The sequence below is a fragment of the Mirounga angustirostris genome, unplaced genomic scaffold (genome assembly GCF_029215605.1).
Source record: "Mirounga angustirostris isolate CCGP_5_RB_7025 unplaced genomic scaffold, mMirAng1.0.hap1 SCAF_8, whole genome shotgun sequence".
NCBI classification, from domain to species: domain Eukaryota; kingdom Metazoa; phylum Chordata; class Mammalia; order Carnivora; family Phocidae; genus Mirounga; species Mirounga angustirostris.
The window spans coordinates 111,837,211-111,854,334 of record NW_026991716.1 but is presented as its reverse complement, the minus strand read 5'-3'; the positions used below and the strand labels follow the sequence as shown (position 1 = coordinate 111,854,334).

General features: G+C 37.0%; 1 protein-coding gene across 1 annotated transcript in view; it reads right to left on the bottom strand.

Annotated features, from left to right (window-relative positions):
- Nucleotides 1-17,124, bottom strand: part of LAMA2 (laminin subunit alpha 2) — a 621,471-nt gene that overhangs the window by 46,749 nt on the left and 557,598 nt on the right. Inside the window, exons 50-54 of the mRNA XM_045865518.3 lie at nucleotides 13,012-13,174; nucleotides 12,190-12,334; nucleotides 5,449-5,587; nucleotides 3,321-3,332; nucleotides 431-551 (exon numbers count right to left, since the gene is read on the bottom strand). Of these exons, the coding sequence (XP_045721474.2) occupies nucleotides 431-551; nucleotides 3,321-3,332; nucleotides 5,449-5,587; nucleotides 12,190-12,334; nucleotides 13,012-13,174 (580 nt within the window). The remainder of the gene's footprint in view (nucleotides 1-430; nucleotides 552-3,320; nucleotides 3,333-5,448; nucleotides 5,588-12,189; nucleotides 12,335-13,011; nucleotides 13,175-17,124) is intronic.

Below are 17,124 nucleotides of genomic sequence, written 5' to 3'. Positions count from 1 at the left end.
ACATGGATGTGGAATGTGAAAAAATGTGGAAAAAAAATTAAGGTCGCTAAAAAGCTATATGTAAGCCATAAAGATAAAATAAATCTAAAATAGATGACAAAAATGAGGAAAAGGGAGAAGTAGTATTGGAAATGAAGAGAGAACCAGAGAAGAGATTAATATTAAAAATACATGTTATGAAGTGTTTATTATACATGTGGGAAATTGCTTCATAATTTTGGGTCTTCATCAAACCATTTCCTACGTTTATGTGATTATGGTAATTTATAGAAGTGCTTCAATCTTGCTTTGTTATTTGAGAATTGCTAAGACAAGGGTCAGTAGGAATTTAAAATATATTAACAAGGGACTACTCCCTGTAAGAGCACCCAAACTAAGTAAATGAAATCAGAGACGAAAGCATCTTGGAAGCCATTAAAAATAAACTAACCTCCAGTGAACATCCTTTGGTAACACCGACATAATCAGGGCTACTGAGTATATTATATGGAGTTCTTGAAATTTCAATATCTTTGAGGCAGCCAGAATATTTCTTCAAATTTACTTCTGGTCTGTTGAAAAGTTTCACAGAAAACAAAAGCAACAGCATGAGGGAAATGGCAGTACAGTGTTTGTGACTATGGGACGCAAGCCATACGGAGCAAATGGACACATGGACTGGCACACATTTCTTGAACCGTGAGCATGCGTACACACGTAACTAGCAAACTGTGGTTCCATTATCTACTGGTTGGATTAAGTGCATTTTTTACCCCCATCCTGCAGAAAGAATCTTTATGTAGTTCTTCTTGCTCTTTTAAATAATCTCACCACAGCATTTAAATTCAAGGTACAGAAATTAACAGATTTCTTAAGTGCTTCATATGCGTAATGAAATGTATTTTTTTTTTGTACCAAAGCATAGACAGTTGTGTAGACAGTATAATAAAACTACATACCAAAAAAGTTTAAAAAACTTGCTCAAAATTTAGGAAAAAATCTGGACTCATTTATTTTGAGAGAAAAATATTTTTGTCATTGAGACTTTTTTGGGGGGACAAGGGGCAGCTGAAGATTAAGATAATATTGTATTTCTCTTTAAAGCTTAACTAAAACAAAGCCTAAGAAACATTCTTTTGGATTACATAGTCTAAAAAAATACTTCAACACTGGATTTACAGAATGATCCCCAAATCCTTATTTTATATTGGAGCAATAACAAAACGAAGCAACCAAAGGCACAAAACATACATTTTTTTTCCAATAAGGTTGAATGGCTTCTATACCCAAATAACATTTGAGCATTTACTTTTTATTCATTACTTCTTAGGAAAAGACAAACATGCTAGCACCCAGTAAGTGTTCAATAAACAGAAGCTAGTATAATGTCAGTGACGATACTTCTTTATTTAGTCGAGAGCAGTGCTATCCAATAGAACTTTCTGTGGAGATGGAAAGATTCTGTTCTGCATTGTCCAAATTGGTAGTTACTAGTCACATGTGGCATTGGCACTTGAAACCAAGCTTATGCCAATGAGAAACTGAACACTGTTGTTTAATTTTATTTAATTGAAACTGAACACTGTGGCTGATGGCTACCATATTGAATAGTACAGGTCTATTGGGTTAAAAAATACCTTTTTTTTGGTGTTAAGAAGCATCTGTAAAACCTGTCCAACCAACACCAAGATATTATTAGGATAATGATTAATTCTCTCCTCATGGTCCCATGATGCCAGGATTCCCTTTTTTTGCTTCAATATAAAACACATGGCATGAGGAAAAAAAGGTGGGAAAGGAATTCAGACCCTGGCATGTGTAGCTGGTGATTTATGTCATGCCAGGTATCTGTTCTGTTTCTTTGTTTTTCTCTCTCTGGAAACGCTTCATTTTCTTTGACCATTACCCTTTATTCCCAAGGTCTTCTCCTTCTGTTTAGTCAGTTGGTTATTACGAAGAACATGCCCAACTGGAGGGTGAGCATCTTGCTTAGAATCTTATTTATAAAGTGAAGGGAATGGGTGAATTTCATTCCAAGTGTTCATTTTCTTTTAGAGGATGAGTAATTTATCCCGTTTTTCAGAGGTCTTATCAATAAAGTAAATCACTTCTAAAAGTTATATATTTCACTGTTTCATGGACGTACAATGAACTATTTCAAAACACGATGATTTAGCAGGCTAGGTGCTAGGAAAAGCACGGGGGATAAGCAATCACATATGGTGTTCGGACTCCTAATGGTAACCAAAGGCCTCTGTTTCCTCTGTTTGCCTCAAAGGCAGCATTACAAAGCTACACAGTGTCACTCCAGAGTTTTATATAGTTCCACTGAAAGCCAGGCTTTGCCTTTGAGCCATCTCAGCAAATAGCATGACTGGGCTCATCACTATATTGTGATAAAACAACTTGGATTATTTTTTGTATATACTTTCATTTCTGTATATTCTACTTTCTGGTATTAGAAGTCTGGCATTTGCTTTAAAAATTTCTTGGATAAGCTCAGCCATATTATGTCCTTTCCAGAACGATGGCATAGTTGGGCTCTGAAATACCAAAGCACCAGGCTCTAGCCAGCGTGTGCCAGCCCTGCACATCTCTGGGGTTTGATCAGCCACATACAGGGGCCTGCACCTCATAGCTTTCATGCTAATGCCTTTCCGCAAACGGGAATTGAAATGCTCCTGGGAAGCTAGGGGGGCTGTCTACAAATTTCTTCACCATTAAGGCAAACACTTGTTTTAAGTATAGTATTTCCAGAGGTTCCTTTTATCTGGCTTCATAGCTAATTCTAAATAAACAAATCGATAAATAAGCAGCTTTGCGAAGAGGTGCAAGGGCCCTGTAAACGTTTGCATATTTGCAGGCTTGCAAAAAGCAGCAAGGCATTGGTGAGCATTTGGGAGCACAGGCTAATTGTTCAGCAGACAGCATAGTGCTACAGAGATGGGGGTCCAGGTTTCAACCCATCAGACCGCTTTACTCTGTTTCGCTGAACTACGCTGTGCGTGTAAACCTGACCAGCTGCCCTTGGCACGTGTGCTACCGCATATCTGCGCCAGGGGGCACTGTGCGCGGGCAGTTGAGAAAAGCAGAGCAAATCCGTCCCCGTGGCTGTGGCTGGTGAAACAAGCGAAATTGCAGCCCAATTCATGGTGGGTGAGCCAGCAGCATCTTTGTAAGTAAAGGACAGCATGAGAACTCTCAGGATGCAGTACGTGCTCATGAAATGTACTAGGAATAAAGCTGCATAGGTGTTGTTCTTCATCTCCACTGCTTTATCTAAGAAGCCACATTTACCCAACCCATGCACTTGAAGAAGGCATGCATAATTTAAATTTTACCTTGCTTTCATACTAGGTCAAAGGGAAGAGAAAAGAAAAACACAATTTACTTATAATTGCATTTTCATTTAGTAAAACAATAAACTTTAATCATAAGTCTTTTTAAAAAGTATCTCACAGGGATCTTAAAAGGAAGGGAATGCAACAAAACCAACAGAACAGAAAAGAGACATAGGCCCTTGACCACAGTGGAATGAGAATCCAAAGATGACCATTTTCCATACTATTCTCTTGGGAAATTTTTATTTTGAAGTAGAAATTTAAAATACTAATTTTAATCTATTTTATGAATGGGAAAATGCACAAATGTTGCTATGCTGTAGTATTCATGAGTAGCTGATAAATATTGCCTCTCAAGGAGCTTGAAATTAATATAAGTAAAAATAATTTACTTATTTTTTTTACATAATAATATGTAAAATTATATTTTTACAAAATATAATTACAAAATAATTATATTTTACATAATAATCATATTATGATCCTGTCTGTGGGCAAAATAACAGCAAACTATGAATGCGTGGCTCCTTGCTTAATCACAGATATATGTCTAAAGATTGTATCGGAATAATGTGCCATGCCATAGAAATATTATAAAATGCTGTATTGTGCAAGTAAAAACATCTTAGTGATACAGACTCATTAGATATGTAGTCTGAAAGCTAATACATAAACCCAGCTCCACGTAGTTCAACATATACACCTTTGTAGATAATACCTAAAAATCACTTTATGGTAATTAAAACCAAGTCATCACTAGAATATATAAAGCAATGCCTTGATAGCCTTATTTTCACTTAAAGGGAATTTACTGAATGATCTTGCAAAATAAATCTTAGACTTAAGCAACTGTTGGATCCCTAGTATTTCTATGGTGTCTGACACAGAGTAGATGTTCAACAAACACTTGTTGACTGAATAAATAGATTTTTGAGTAATCACTACATCGTTACTCAAATATATTTGATCTGCAATGTTTTTTTCCGACCAGACACTTTAAGTTTGCAATCCTAACACAAGTACATTATAGTGTGGATGAATGCAGAACCGGTTTATCTGCCCCATGAAGTTTATTAACGTAAACCCTTGAAAGACTGGTAATTAGTTGCCTGGTCTATGAGTTCAGGTACAGGGAGAAGAGTAAAACTCAGTCAGTATGCTAGCTATCATAAAATGAGGTTGAAATTCCTCTGCTCATTTGGAAAATACGAGAACAACCGACTACCATACTTTTTAATTATTCTGAGATTCCCTCCAACTGTGGTGTGTCTTTTTCGAGTAGAAACACCGAGACAGGACATTTATAACCACTAAAAACTAACTAAACAAAACAAAAATTTAAAACATGGTAGTCTGTATTTGCAGCAAACTCTTATGGTTTAACCAAATCAAATCAATCCATTCTAGTTACATTCAATTAACATTTATTGAGCATCAAGTGCTTTATAACTTTTATTTCTTATGAGATGTTTTACAACAAGCAGTAAATTAATTAAATACCATATGAAATATTTTCTGAGGTTTTTTTAGTTACTTGCATTTATTTTTTAAACTAAACTATGAGTTAATTATATCTCCCCATCCTGCTATCTATATAACATATGTGAAATTAAAAAAAAAATGTTGGCATGGGCACGAGAATACCTAATATAGCTTTAGCATTAGGCATATGGGAAAGCTCCAACATATCATTAGCATGCTAATGCTTAGCAATAAAATAGGTTATACTCCCAAGATCCTGGAACACTGACTGTTCTAGTGTTTTAGAACACTAAGCAGTGTCAGCTTCCCATTATCTCTAGCGACTGTGCAAGGGGAACTGCAATTACAAGATGCACATTCAACTCTAGTTTCCACCTTTAATTACTTTTATAATTCTTTCCATCAGGTGAATATGAGAGAAATCATGATTTCCATCCATCTCTTCAACAAAGATATCAAATTAATCCTTGGGTTTCTAAATCCTGGTGTTGTTCTAACATGTCACATGATTTTTTTTTTTTTTTAAATTAAGCCTTTCTGCAACTAAAGGTTATGTGACATTCCTATTGTAATTAAACTTCAGAACTCTACAGAGTGGCCATTTAATTAAAATTTAATCCTTAGCTCTAAATAGACACTAAATTACCTCAAGTTTCTCAGTGTTGGCAGACCACCAAAATATATTTTGTCATCTGCTTTCAAGTCAAGACCAAAGTTGTTCCCAGAAGATGAAGTTGCTATGCTCTCCTCCTGGTTAGTATCTATGTCTACAATTGATATGTTGGCTGTAAAGGAAAGAAAAGGCTTACTTGAACAGGGCCAACCACATCTGTATGATCACTGTTACTTCAAGATAAATTTACTTTCATTCTCAAATTAACATTGACATTCTCAAGCACCTGTATAATAACTGCAGAAACAATGACATTGATAAAATAAATTATTAAACTATTCACAAAAAGGGCATAAAAATAACAGCCAGACAAAGGAAAGAAGAGAGGCATTTCCCTGTTTAAACTGTTTTTTTCAGAAAGCAGATGGGAACCCCTTATCTCATTGATTTTCTCCCCTTTATTTTTGAGAGTCAGGCTAGGCTCTTTCTGAACTATGTGCTCTCTCACCATAATATTTGTTTAGGCCCAGCCTTTAACTGCTTTATATATTTTGGACCCGCAATGCATGCTGAGGCATCAGTTCATTAACATGACAGATTTGGCCTCTAAATCTTTGCCTGATATAGGATCTGAATTAGCAAGGGTCTGAAAATGGCTATTTGAACCAGTGGATTACAAGGGTATTTCTAAATGTTTATTCTTTGGAACACTAGTTTCCTGGATGTTCCTGGTTCAAATAAATATGATAAACATTGGGTTAAGCAAAATTAAACGTATATTTTAATTTTAGGACTGCCCAGATCTTTCGACATGCCAATATTCAGTGTAATGCTCCAACAGGGGGATATAGAGCAAGAAGTATTTCCCAAATTTATTTGACCATGGAACATTATTATTTTTCCTTAACACGTCATCTTTTAGGATAGTGTTCTTTGAAAAACAAAGAAAGAATATCAAACTCTATGCACATATCCTTTTGACTGGACTGGTGGCTAAAATAAAAAAAAATTATAAAACCATTTTCAAGACTTTTTCATACATATTCCTTTTTATCCAGATCAGCAAAGAAGCTTTCATATGGAGCTGTTGACTGGAACATGAAAATAGCTCTTTCTACAGATCTGGTGCATATTTTAATGGTATCTGTGAAAATGAGATTCTGCCTCTCTATCACAGGCAAGTCAGTGACTGGAGGTAGTTTTCCCCCTTATCCCTGAGTGAATAAATGCATTTTTAGAAACCATTCTAAGAAAAACTGATTAAAGAGCAAAAATACATTGAATTGAAACTCACTGGCCCAAGCGTTAACTCCAGCAGACAGACACAGGATGGCATATTTTTACTGAGTCAAAGGAAGGGTTTTACTCTCTCCTTCATGAGTGATAGCAATGAAGTGGGCTCTGCTATGAAATGCCAATACTTGCTTTTATTTCCTGCCCTATTTCTTTCCCTTACAGAATAGCTATTCACACAAAATTTCAGAGCTGATGAGTTCAGACATCATTGGGTGAGCAGGGAAATAAGGGTTTTATTAAATACTAGACAAAGAGTAGCGGCTTACAAGTATTTTATAATCAATGCTGAGTTGTTGTAAATGAATTGTTACTTTGGTAATTCCTTTCTTTTCTCTCTCAGTTCAATGAAAATCTAATGATCATTCTTCACCTTGTGTTCGTATCGGTGCACTTGAGGGATATGGCGTGCTCCTTGTGGTGGCCGTGGTTCTAGTGACTCTCAGGGAAGGTGCCGAATGCCCCCTGATGGAGTATATCTGAATTTCAAGGGACAGTGCTTCTATAAACTAGCTGAGAGCAACTCATTGGAAACAACTAATCTGGTCACTAAAAAGGAGGAATGGTCACATTGCCGGAGGCTTATTTGAATTCCTATCCTATTGCTCTGAGGAATCTAATCTTGCTCAAATCTGCAGGGACCTCCCCACATCCAAACCCAGTGGGGTCTTTTGGTCTTTATCTTCGTCCCCATTTGTGCAGTATTTGATGTTGTTCACATTTCCTTCCTTCTAGGAAATTTCCTCTTTTGGCTTCCCTAATACCAGCCTCTCCGGCTCTTTGCACCTTTCCAACTTCATTCTGAATTTCCTTCTCTGTGACTTATGTCTTTGAACACTTCTGAAGTGCTCTGTTCCCCAATGTGTCTTCATTTGGCCACTTCTCAGGTTTTAGCTATCCAGGTGACCTCCAGTTTATATCTATTTACTATATGTTGACAATTCAGAAATACATATGCCTGCGCCTGACTTTTGCCTAGAAATCCACATTCAACAGATGAGACAGCATCATCTGCATATCTTCTCTGTACTTCAGTCCCCTCTACCATTCCACAATTAATCAGTCAACAGCCCTACTAATTTCATCTCCTAAATAACGCTGATATCTACCCTATTTTTTGAAAGTTTTACCAAACTATAAGTGACATAGTAAAAGTTGCTTATGTTTAAAGTATACAATTTATCAAGTTTTTAGATATGTATACATCCATGAGACCATCACCACAGTCAAAAAACTAAACATATCCATCACCCCAAAAGTCTTCTTATGCCTCTTTGTCATCCCTCCTTCCTGGGCCTCCCTACATAACCCCATTCTCCATAGCCTCTATCTGCTTTCTGTGACTATTGGTTCATTTGTGTTTTTTATATACTTGACATAAATGTATTCTTTTATGTCTGCCTTCTTTGGCTAAGAATATTTATTTTGCTAGTCATCCATTTTGTGTGCATATTAATAGCTCATTATTTTTTTATTGCTAAATAGTATTCCATTGTGACAATATACAACAATCTCTCTATTAACCTGTTAATAAATTAACCTGTTTTAGTTATTTTTTGTTTTTTGGATATATGCTTAATGTGTCTTGGGTGAATGCTTAGGAGTGGAATGGCTGGTTCATACAGTCCGTATATATTTAACCTATTAAGAAACTGCTAACCTATTTCCCAATGTGGCTGTACATTTTCTACCCTCATCAGCAGAGTGTAAGAATTCCAGTTGCGGGGCGCCTGGGTGGCTCAGATGGTTAAGCGTCTGCCTTCGGCTCAGGTCATGATCCCAGGGTCCTGGGATCGAGTCCCGCATCGGGCTCTCTGCTTCTTGGGAGCCTGCTTCTCCCTCTGCCTCTCTCTCTCTGTCTCTCATGAATAAATAAATAAAAATCTTGAAAAAAAAAAAAAAAAAAAGAATTCCAGTTGCTCCACATTCTTGCCAGCCCTGGGTATGTTCAGTCTTTTTTTTAAAGATTTTATTTTTTGACACAGAGAGAGGGAACACAAGCAAGGGGGAGTGGGAGAGGGATAAGCAGGCTTCCCGTCTAGCCCAATGTGGGGCTCGATCCCAGGACCCTGGGATCATGACCTGAGCTGAAGGCAGACACTTAACAACTTAGCTACCCAGGTGCCCCATGTTCAGCTTTTTTAACTGTTGGCATTGTAATAACTGTATGGTGGTATCACCTTGTGGATTTATTTTGCATTTCCCTAGTGTCAAAGCCCACTATAACTCTTATTTCAAGCCATCATTTATCTCCTGCCTGGACTATTCTTGAACCTAATTTGTCACTCTACTTTTGGTTTGATCTTCTGAAAATTTATCTTCCTCATTTCTCCTTTCTGTGATTATTTCTTTATAGCCCCCTTTGTGGGGTCTACCTTTACTATGTCCCTTCAACACTGCTATTTGCTGCAGGGCTTTGGATCATCTCACTGTAGAAATGACTGCTTGGTTTTTCTCATTCCTATTCATCTATAACTATTAATGGCATGATAATGATTCTAAACTGTCCATCTCTCCTATAGCTCTGCTAAACCTCAGGTACATGCAACTGATTGCCTGCCAATTACACAGCTTGCCTAGGCTGCTAAAGATATTAAGAGTGCTTTTAATACAATATGTCCAAAATAGAACTCAGCATCTTTTCTAGAAAACCTATTCTTTTTTATATTCAGTACCATATGATTTCACTAAAATATTTTTGTTATTTAAGGAAAAAAAAGGAATTATTCTTGACATCCCTTTTTAAAACATTTATCCTCCACATTGAATATATCACAAAGCTCCTTGATTGTAAAATGCTTAATATCTTTCAATTCTACTCTTTCCTCTCCATTCTCATGGTTTCCTTCTCCTCACTCTTCACTTGGTTTACTGCAGACTGCAGTAGCCACTGAAATTGTCATAAATCTACCCTCCAAAGTTTTCTAAGGAAACTTTACTAAAGCACAAATCTGATGGTGTCACATCCTCGATTAAAACTCTTAGTAGTTCCCTATAGCTTTTAGGATAAAGTTGAAGCTCATTAGCTTAGTTCACAAGGCCTTTTATGAACTGGCTCTGTTATCTCTCTAGCCTCATCTGATACTTTTTTGCCAACATTCATCCTGTTAGGCTATGGATTTACTTGTAGTAACTGTAAGGGCCAAGGGCAGGCTACCCCAAGATGGACCACTCTGACATGAAGGTTAGTTTGAGTTAAAAAGCAATCAAAACCATTTGCAATGACGTGGATGGAGCTAGAGAGGATTATGCTTAAGGTAAATGAGTCAGTCAGAGAAAGACAAATACCATATGATTTCACTCATACATGGAATTCAAGAAACAAATGAACACGGGGTGGGGGGTACAGGGAAAAAGGTAAACCAAGAAACAGACTCTTAACTATAGAGGACAATCTGATGGTTACTGGAGGGGAGTGGGGGTGGGGAGGGGTTAAATAGGTGATGGTTATTAAGGAGAGCACTTGTTGTGATGAGCACTGGGTATTGATGCGATGAATCACTAAGTTCTACACCCGAAACACATATTGCACTGTATGTTAACTAGCTGGAATTTAAATAAAAACTTGGAGAAAAAAAAAAAAGCCATCAAAACCCAGTAGATTCTGGAAGAGCCCTTTACCTCCCCCACCAATGCCTAAAAAGAATTTAGGTAGAGGACCTGCCCCAGGAAGAGCACTATCACCAGAGATAACTACATTATACGTGAACAATGGCAGACAGGGAGAAACTTAGCAAAGTTTGATTAAAGTCCCCTTTGTCCATTGAGTGGTTCAAGCAACATTTATTTACCAAACATTTACCTTTTTTGTTATTTTTATCTTCCTATAAGTTGCATTCTTCCCTTTGAAGTCCCAGACCCCTACCTTCTTCTTAGTTCAGAAAGACCTGTGTCCCTCATTTTGCCTGACTATCTTCGGAATTCCCATGTGTGTGTGCCGGTACAAAATTAAATCTGATTTTGCCCTGGTCATCTGTCTCATGTCAATTTGATTCTGAATCAGGCTAGAAGGACCCAGAAAAGGACAGGAAATTCTCGCTCCTCGGCATGAACTAAAGCATTTCCCAAAGTGTGTTCAGCAGGAATGGAGAGATTTTGGAGATTATAGAAGTTTGGGAAATGTTGGGTCAAACGGAGTTAAACATTTTTCTTAACTACTCTGCAGAGCCTCTCCCATGCAAATGTGCCTCCCTTATGTGGGAACGATGTATAAGGTAGTACTACAACTTATATAAGCGCTAACCAGTTTTTGTTCAAACAGAAGAGTTTCTCCAGGCCTCCACGTTCCAAGGAAGAGCAACTGGAAAATGATGAACAATGATGGATCATGCTCTCTGAGGCCTCCCGGCTTTCATACTACTCTCACCTCCCTGAAATGTCCAAAGGCACTGTCCATCGGGTGAAATCCTCAACTCCCGCTTGTGCCTCAGGGAGCTGACCTCTCGGTGTGACTTCAACATCTCTCTCCTGTGATTCCTAGCCTACTGTACCTATCTTGATGCAGCTACTCGCTTTCTATCCTCTCACCATTGATTTATTTACTTGTCTATCTCCCCAGTAGACTGCATGTTCCTTGAAGGCAAGGACTTGTGACAGACCTCACTCAGGTCTGGTACAATAGTTAGTGGGTGTTTGCCAGATACTTGTTAAATGCAGGAAGTGAAGGATGGTGCAAAGTTAAACTGAAATTCTCATGAAATGTCACACTGGCATGGTCAAAATTAATTAGGTTTAATTTTATAAACAGAAGCATCAAATTTCATTTGCAGATATTGGTAGTGCTATAGTGCACAGAATTAGGGGAATTATACTGAAATAACAGTAGCAGCATGCTAAGACCTAACATATTTGGATTTCTGCCTTGGTTGTGAGAGCTTACATACATACGTCTTTGACCATGTGTGAGTTTGAGCCTATGTCTCCCTTTCTCTAACACCAGAACAAAATACCTGCTTATCTCAGCAAATGAAATAATGTTTGTGAGTATATTTTTAAAGAGTTCCTGGAATGTTAAATGTAAAAATGTTACATTATTATCATTCAATTCCTTACTTGCATACATACAAATGTTTGGCATTTTTAAAAAGCAAAGACCTGGTCATCGTGTTCTCTCACCCCTATAAATTCGACGAGTGGGCCACTGTAACTACAACATCTTGGTAAAACAAGATGGAAAGAAAAGCACACAACCTTTTCAAACCTAGTATAGGATATAATTTTACAAGTTGTAAGACAGTTTTATGCTTTCAAATTAAGCTCTCAGTTTCCAAAGAAAATGACAGAGAACCATTTGGCTCTTCAATCAGTCATGTGTAACCCAAGTCACCTATAATCTAAGCCAAAGAAATGACTGGATCCATTTTTCACGGAATTTGTGAGTCCCTAAAATCACAGAAACAGGGTCCTCCTCATGATGAGGTACACGGGAGTGTTGGATAGCATGATTAAGACTCACAGTGCATTATTACTATAGAAACTCACCTTGTTTCTGAATTCTTGACAGGGTGAAGGATTTCCATTTCCCATCATTATGGTTTTGATTGCTGACAACGGAAGCCATTCCTGAACCCAGATCATAGCTGACTTTTACATGCCCATCAGTGAGCTCTACACTCATGAAATCTTTCTATTAATAGAGTAAAAATACACCAGTGATTCAATACACAGAGAAATATGAGTATTCACTTTTTTGTGGGGGGTTTATAATAGGGCCTTATGGCTAAGTTACTGAATGTGTTGATCTGTAAATGATATCCATTTTGGAAATAGAATTGGTGTTACTACTTTGTGAATGTTTGTGGGTGTGACATTATGGTGTAAATGGTCACAACCAAATTACTAGGACATATCTTTTATTACAGGAGAATAAAGGAAGTTCCTTTGAAAACATATTAAGTCAACTAAAAGATATGTTCCCTGGAAGAATTTACTAAGAAATATTAACCTGGAAAAAATAATGAGGACATTTAGAACCACCTTTCAACTTAGGTCTTTAGAAGAAGACTAAGGGAGTAGTTCTGCTGCTGCATGATTCCATACTGGAGGAATCTTTACTGGGCACTTCTCATAAAGGATTATATGGGGAGCTGCATTAAAAATAAATAATAATTGCAACTGTAATTGAATTTATCAATGAAACTATATAAGTACTATCTGTATCACCTACTCTTGGTTATCACACAGCATCCTGGAATCCTTTGAATAATAATTGATAATTTAACAATAACTGATAATTGTATTGGAATCCTATGGAAAAGAGGCAAACATTTTTAATCATGGAAGATCAGCCATGCATGTCTTTACCAGGTCTCGTGTGGCAAGGTACATCAGGAGAGCACTTGAAGAAAATGTCCTGAACTTGAACATGACAGTTGAGATGTTGGGGTACCAGCGAATGGGGCGGCTGACCAATGCGTACCCTTCTCCATCAAACTGAATAGTCCCTTCACTATCTTCTACCTGAGGACTGAAGAGAGACATTTCACATGAACCAATGTCTGTTTTGTCCATCAGTATTCAATACATCAAATTGTCTTCTGAGATTAGATTGTGAGCTGTTATAGGACAGGAACCATCCCAAATAGATCTTCCATCCTTCCATTTTTCTCCATCTCCACTGCCATCATTCTAGACCAAGTAGCAATCACTTCTTACCTGGACTTTATTTGGCATTCAATAACTAAGTCACTGATGTTTTAAATGCTTTATGTTCTCTTGAAATACTTGGTGGATAGTTATATTGGTATTTAACTGTGTCTTAGTGGTATGAAGAGGTGGGGTTTTGGATGGACTGATAATGTCTTATTACATTTCTCATATGCATAAGATAATGGGGGGGGTTGGGTACAATGAGTGAAGGTGGTCAAAAGATACATACTTAAAGTTACAAGAAAAAAAAAAAAACGCCCATGATGGAATAAAGGTCCCCACTCTCTGAATACTTGCTATCCAATAGATTTTTCTGGGACAAATGAGATTAAGACAATAAAGGATGCCTCTACTTATCTCCATGGTTATCTGTTGTTCTTTAATAGATTGCAAGCTCTATGAGACTAGCTAGAGATTATGGGCCAGGCTCTAGTCAGGCACAAACTTAGCACCTAGTGTGGCACGTGGCCCAGAGCAGAATAGGGCATATGTCGGATGAAGGAGATTTTAGTATAGCAGATTGCCCCATGGAGACTATATGTTCAATCAGTGTTGGTTGGATAATTAAGAAATATTTAAGATAAGTCTTGTAAAAATAACATTTAAGAACATTGCTTTTTCAAATGCAGTTATCTATCATCTATCAATCAATCTACTTAACGATGTTATTACAGAGTAAGTCTCAAATTGTGGAGACTTTTTAAAACTTTAAAGATCTGCATGTTAGCATATATTTGAATCTCTGAAATTGGAGTGTTGTATTAACTTGAGGATAGAGAGGAGATATGAAGAAACATTATAATAATGTCATTGTAAAATAACAAGAGCCTAGAATATCATTTGCATGAAATCTTGGCTAAATGAGAAAAATGACAGTGTACGAACATTAACAGGCTCATGAAGGAAGAACTGTTCCACATTTTAGACAAGTTGGCTTTCTCTATGTTCCTGGATCAGAAATAAAACTGAAGGCAAAAAGAAAAGAAGGGAAGAATCTTATTCTGTGTCTTGCATGGTCAGATCCTTGTAATTTTAAGTTATATCTAATTTGGAATAAGATCAGATGATGTCATAATTTTTTTTTCTAATGTAAACTTAAAAGATACTTTTCAGTATTCCTGCAAAGTGCTAACAGAAAGTTTGAGGAACTAAATCAGACTATTAACTGTATAATTGATAGTGAATAAATTGGCTATGATTTGGCTTTTCTTCATCATTACGACAAATTCATTAATTTCCGGATCACTGCGTTAGAGAGAAGAGAATGTTGTGTGCAGTCTACTAAGGAGAAGTCCCTTGTAGTTCTCAAATACTAGAATTTTGCATTTTATGCTGTCACACTATCATTGACGACCCTGGAAAGGGTTGTGGGAGTCACTGTTGACAGTTTTCTGGATGTTTTAACACAATGCACTGTTATTTATAATTTAAACAAACACACACAAAATCTCACTGCACAGAACAAGTATTGGAATACAAAACATCACTTTTTGTGTGTGTGTGTGTGTGTGTAAGAACTCTGGGATATTTATAACCTGATGTCCTTATGCCCTTAATCTATTAACTCCTTCAAGGTGAAAAAAAGAAATAGCTGAGTCGATGGCAGGTACCCTGGAGTCTGATGTGGAATCTCACTGAGATCCTGCAGCAAGTCACCTAACCCTTTGGGTGTCACCTTGAGATAAAAGGGTTAGATCAGTGAATGATTTCTATGGTCTATTCATACTCCAGCCCTTTAGAAAATTCTCGCATTCAAGCAAAAGGCAAATCTGCAGGGAAGGGTTTTGTGCTGAGAACAGCTAAACACACAGATGTAGATCAGCCTACTTCCCTTAACTCATTGGCCAAACCCAGGTAAGTCTGGTTTTAACTTGGTGAGTTTGAGATAGGGGAAAAAATGAGTCCTTCCAGGCGTAGTCTATAATATCTCAACATCTAACATTAGAGTGTTCTTATTCATGTTTGAATACATTTACCAGGAAAAGTAACTATTTTTTTTTTTTATAATTAACACTTGCTAAGCTCCTTAACTTGCCTCTTGTTTCTCTTTTGAACCTTGATGTCTGGTTAAGTTATTAAGGATTAATTATGTTATTTGGAACAGCCATGTTCTTCCACATGTAACTTGTTAACTATAGAACTAGATGTATATTGGGGTTTATTTAGTATATTAACATTTCATCATTGTTTCAGTGTTGAGCTAAATACATTAAACTTGTAGCAGTTTTTTTTTCTATTTTAATTTTAATGTGAGTTTTAGAAGTTTAAGAAAAATAAGATATAGTTCTTTTCTTATAGTCCTGGCAGATAACTCTTTTTAAAGTATAACAACAGTTATATCCTTTTTCCTGATTACTGAATAAATGCAAATTTCTAAAACGGACATTCTAAGATCGACAACATGTTCTTAGTCTATGTCCTATAGCCTCATCTTTTACATCTCCCACATATAATCATTTTTGCTCTAAAACTGAACGATGGGTCGTTATGTTAAAATGTGATATGTATTCTCTTGAACACAACAAACACCAGGAGTTCTGTAAAAATTATTCCTACACATACACACTAAGGCTTATGGGAAGATAGGGTTGGTGCAGGTCACTCAAAACTTATGCAACTTTATAGTCAGGGCACTCACAGAAACAATCACAATCTTGATCGAAATATTAGCATAATTTAAAAACGTATGCTATAAAATTTAAATTGAAGAATTTTTTCAGTAAATATAGAACTTTACCTTCAAAGGTATAGGTAAAGGTAACTTGATGGCAAGGAGCTTAAGGAAGGGTTGACATGCTGAGTGATAGAGATGGTAAAAATGCACAATGATTGGGCAGGAACTGAGCGATCAACTTCCAAGACAGAGTGCTTGGCCAAACCAAGGGCAAGTTCATGGGTGAAGAGGCACTGTGTGTAGGCTTGAGCTTGGTAAACTCAGCTATGCTGGTAGACTTTACATTCAGCTGCCTTTACTTAGTGGTGCAAAACCTTTACACACTGGGAAGAACTGTGTAGGAACCTACCTGACTTTGGCACCTACTTACGTCATTGTCCCCTTTGCCAATTCTGCCTGAGCAAATTCGCACTTATGAAGCAGAACAGATTTTACTTGTCCCTTCCTAAAAACACTCTGGCCTTCCAGCCTTCCTACCTTTGCTCTCACTGGTCCCTGGGACTAGAATGCTCTTTACCTTCGTTTGCCAGCTCCTCTTTGGAGTCTGACTCCACGGCAAGGCCCACCCCAGATACCACCTCCTCTATGAAGCAGATCTAACCCTCTGTGAATAATCATACTATACTCTGAGTGTGTCTTTTTTAAAGGGATTTTTTATTATCCCTTGCATTTTGATTATTTTAGGGCTTGTCTTTTCCTCCCTTTCTGGCTGTGAATTACTTGATGGCTAGCCCTGGACTGTATTCATCTCCGTATCAGGAAGTTCTACGTGTGAATCTCTGGCACCTGAAAAACATCCTATAAATGTGTGTGTGTGTATGTGTGTGTATGTATGTGTGTGTGTGTGTTGTGTATACACACACACACATATACTATAATTATATTAATTCATATAATACTTTAGATACTAAGTTTCAAGATCTTTGCAGAATTTATAATTAGCATGTTATAGTCCTAACACATTATATGCACTGCTGAATGGACATTTAAATCCTTAGATGTTTTGTTGATGATAGGCTTTTGAAAATCCTTTTTATAAATTTACTAAATAAATGTTCAGGGAAAAGTTGGCATTAATTTGTGAGTAGAGGAAT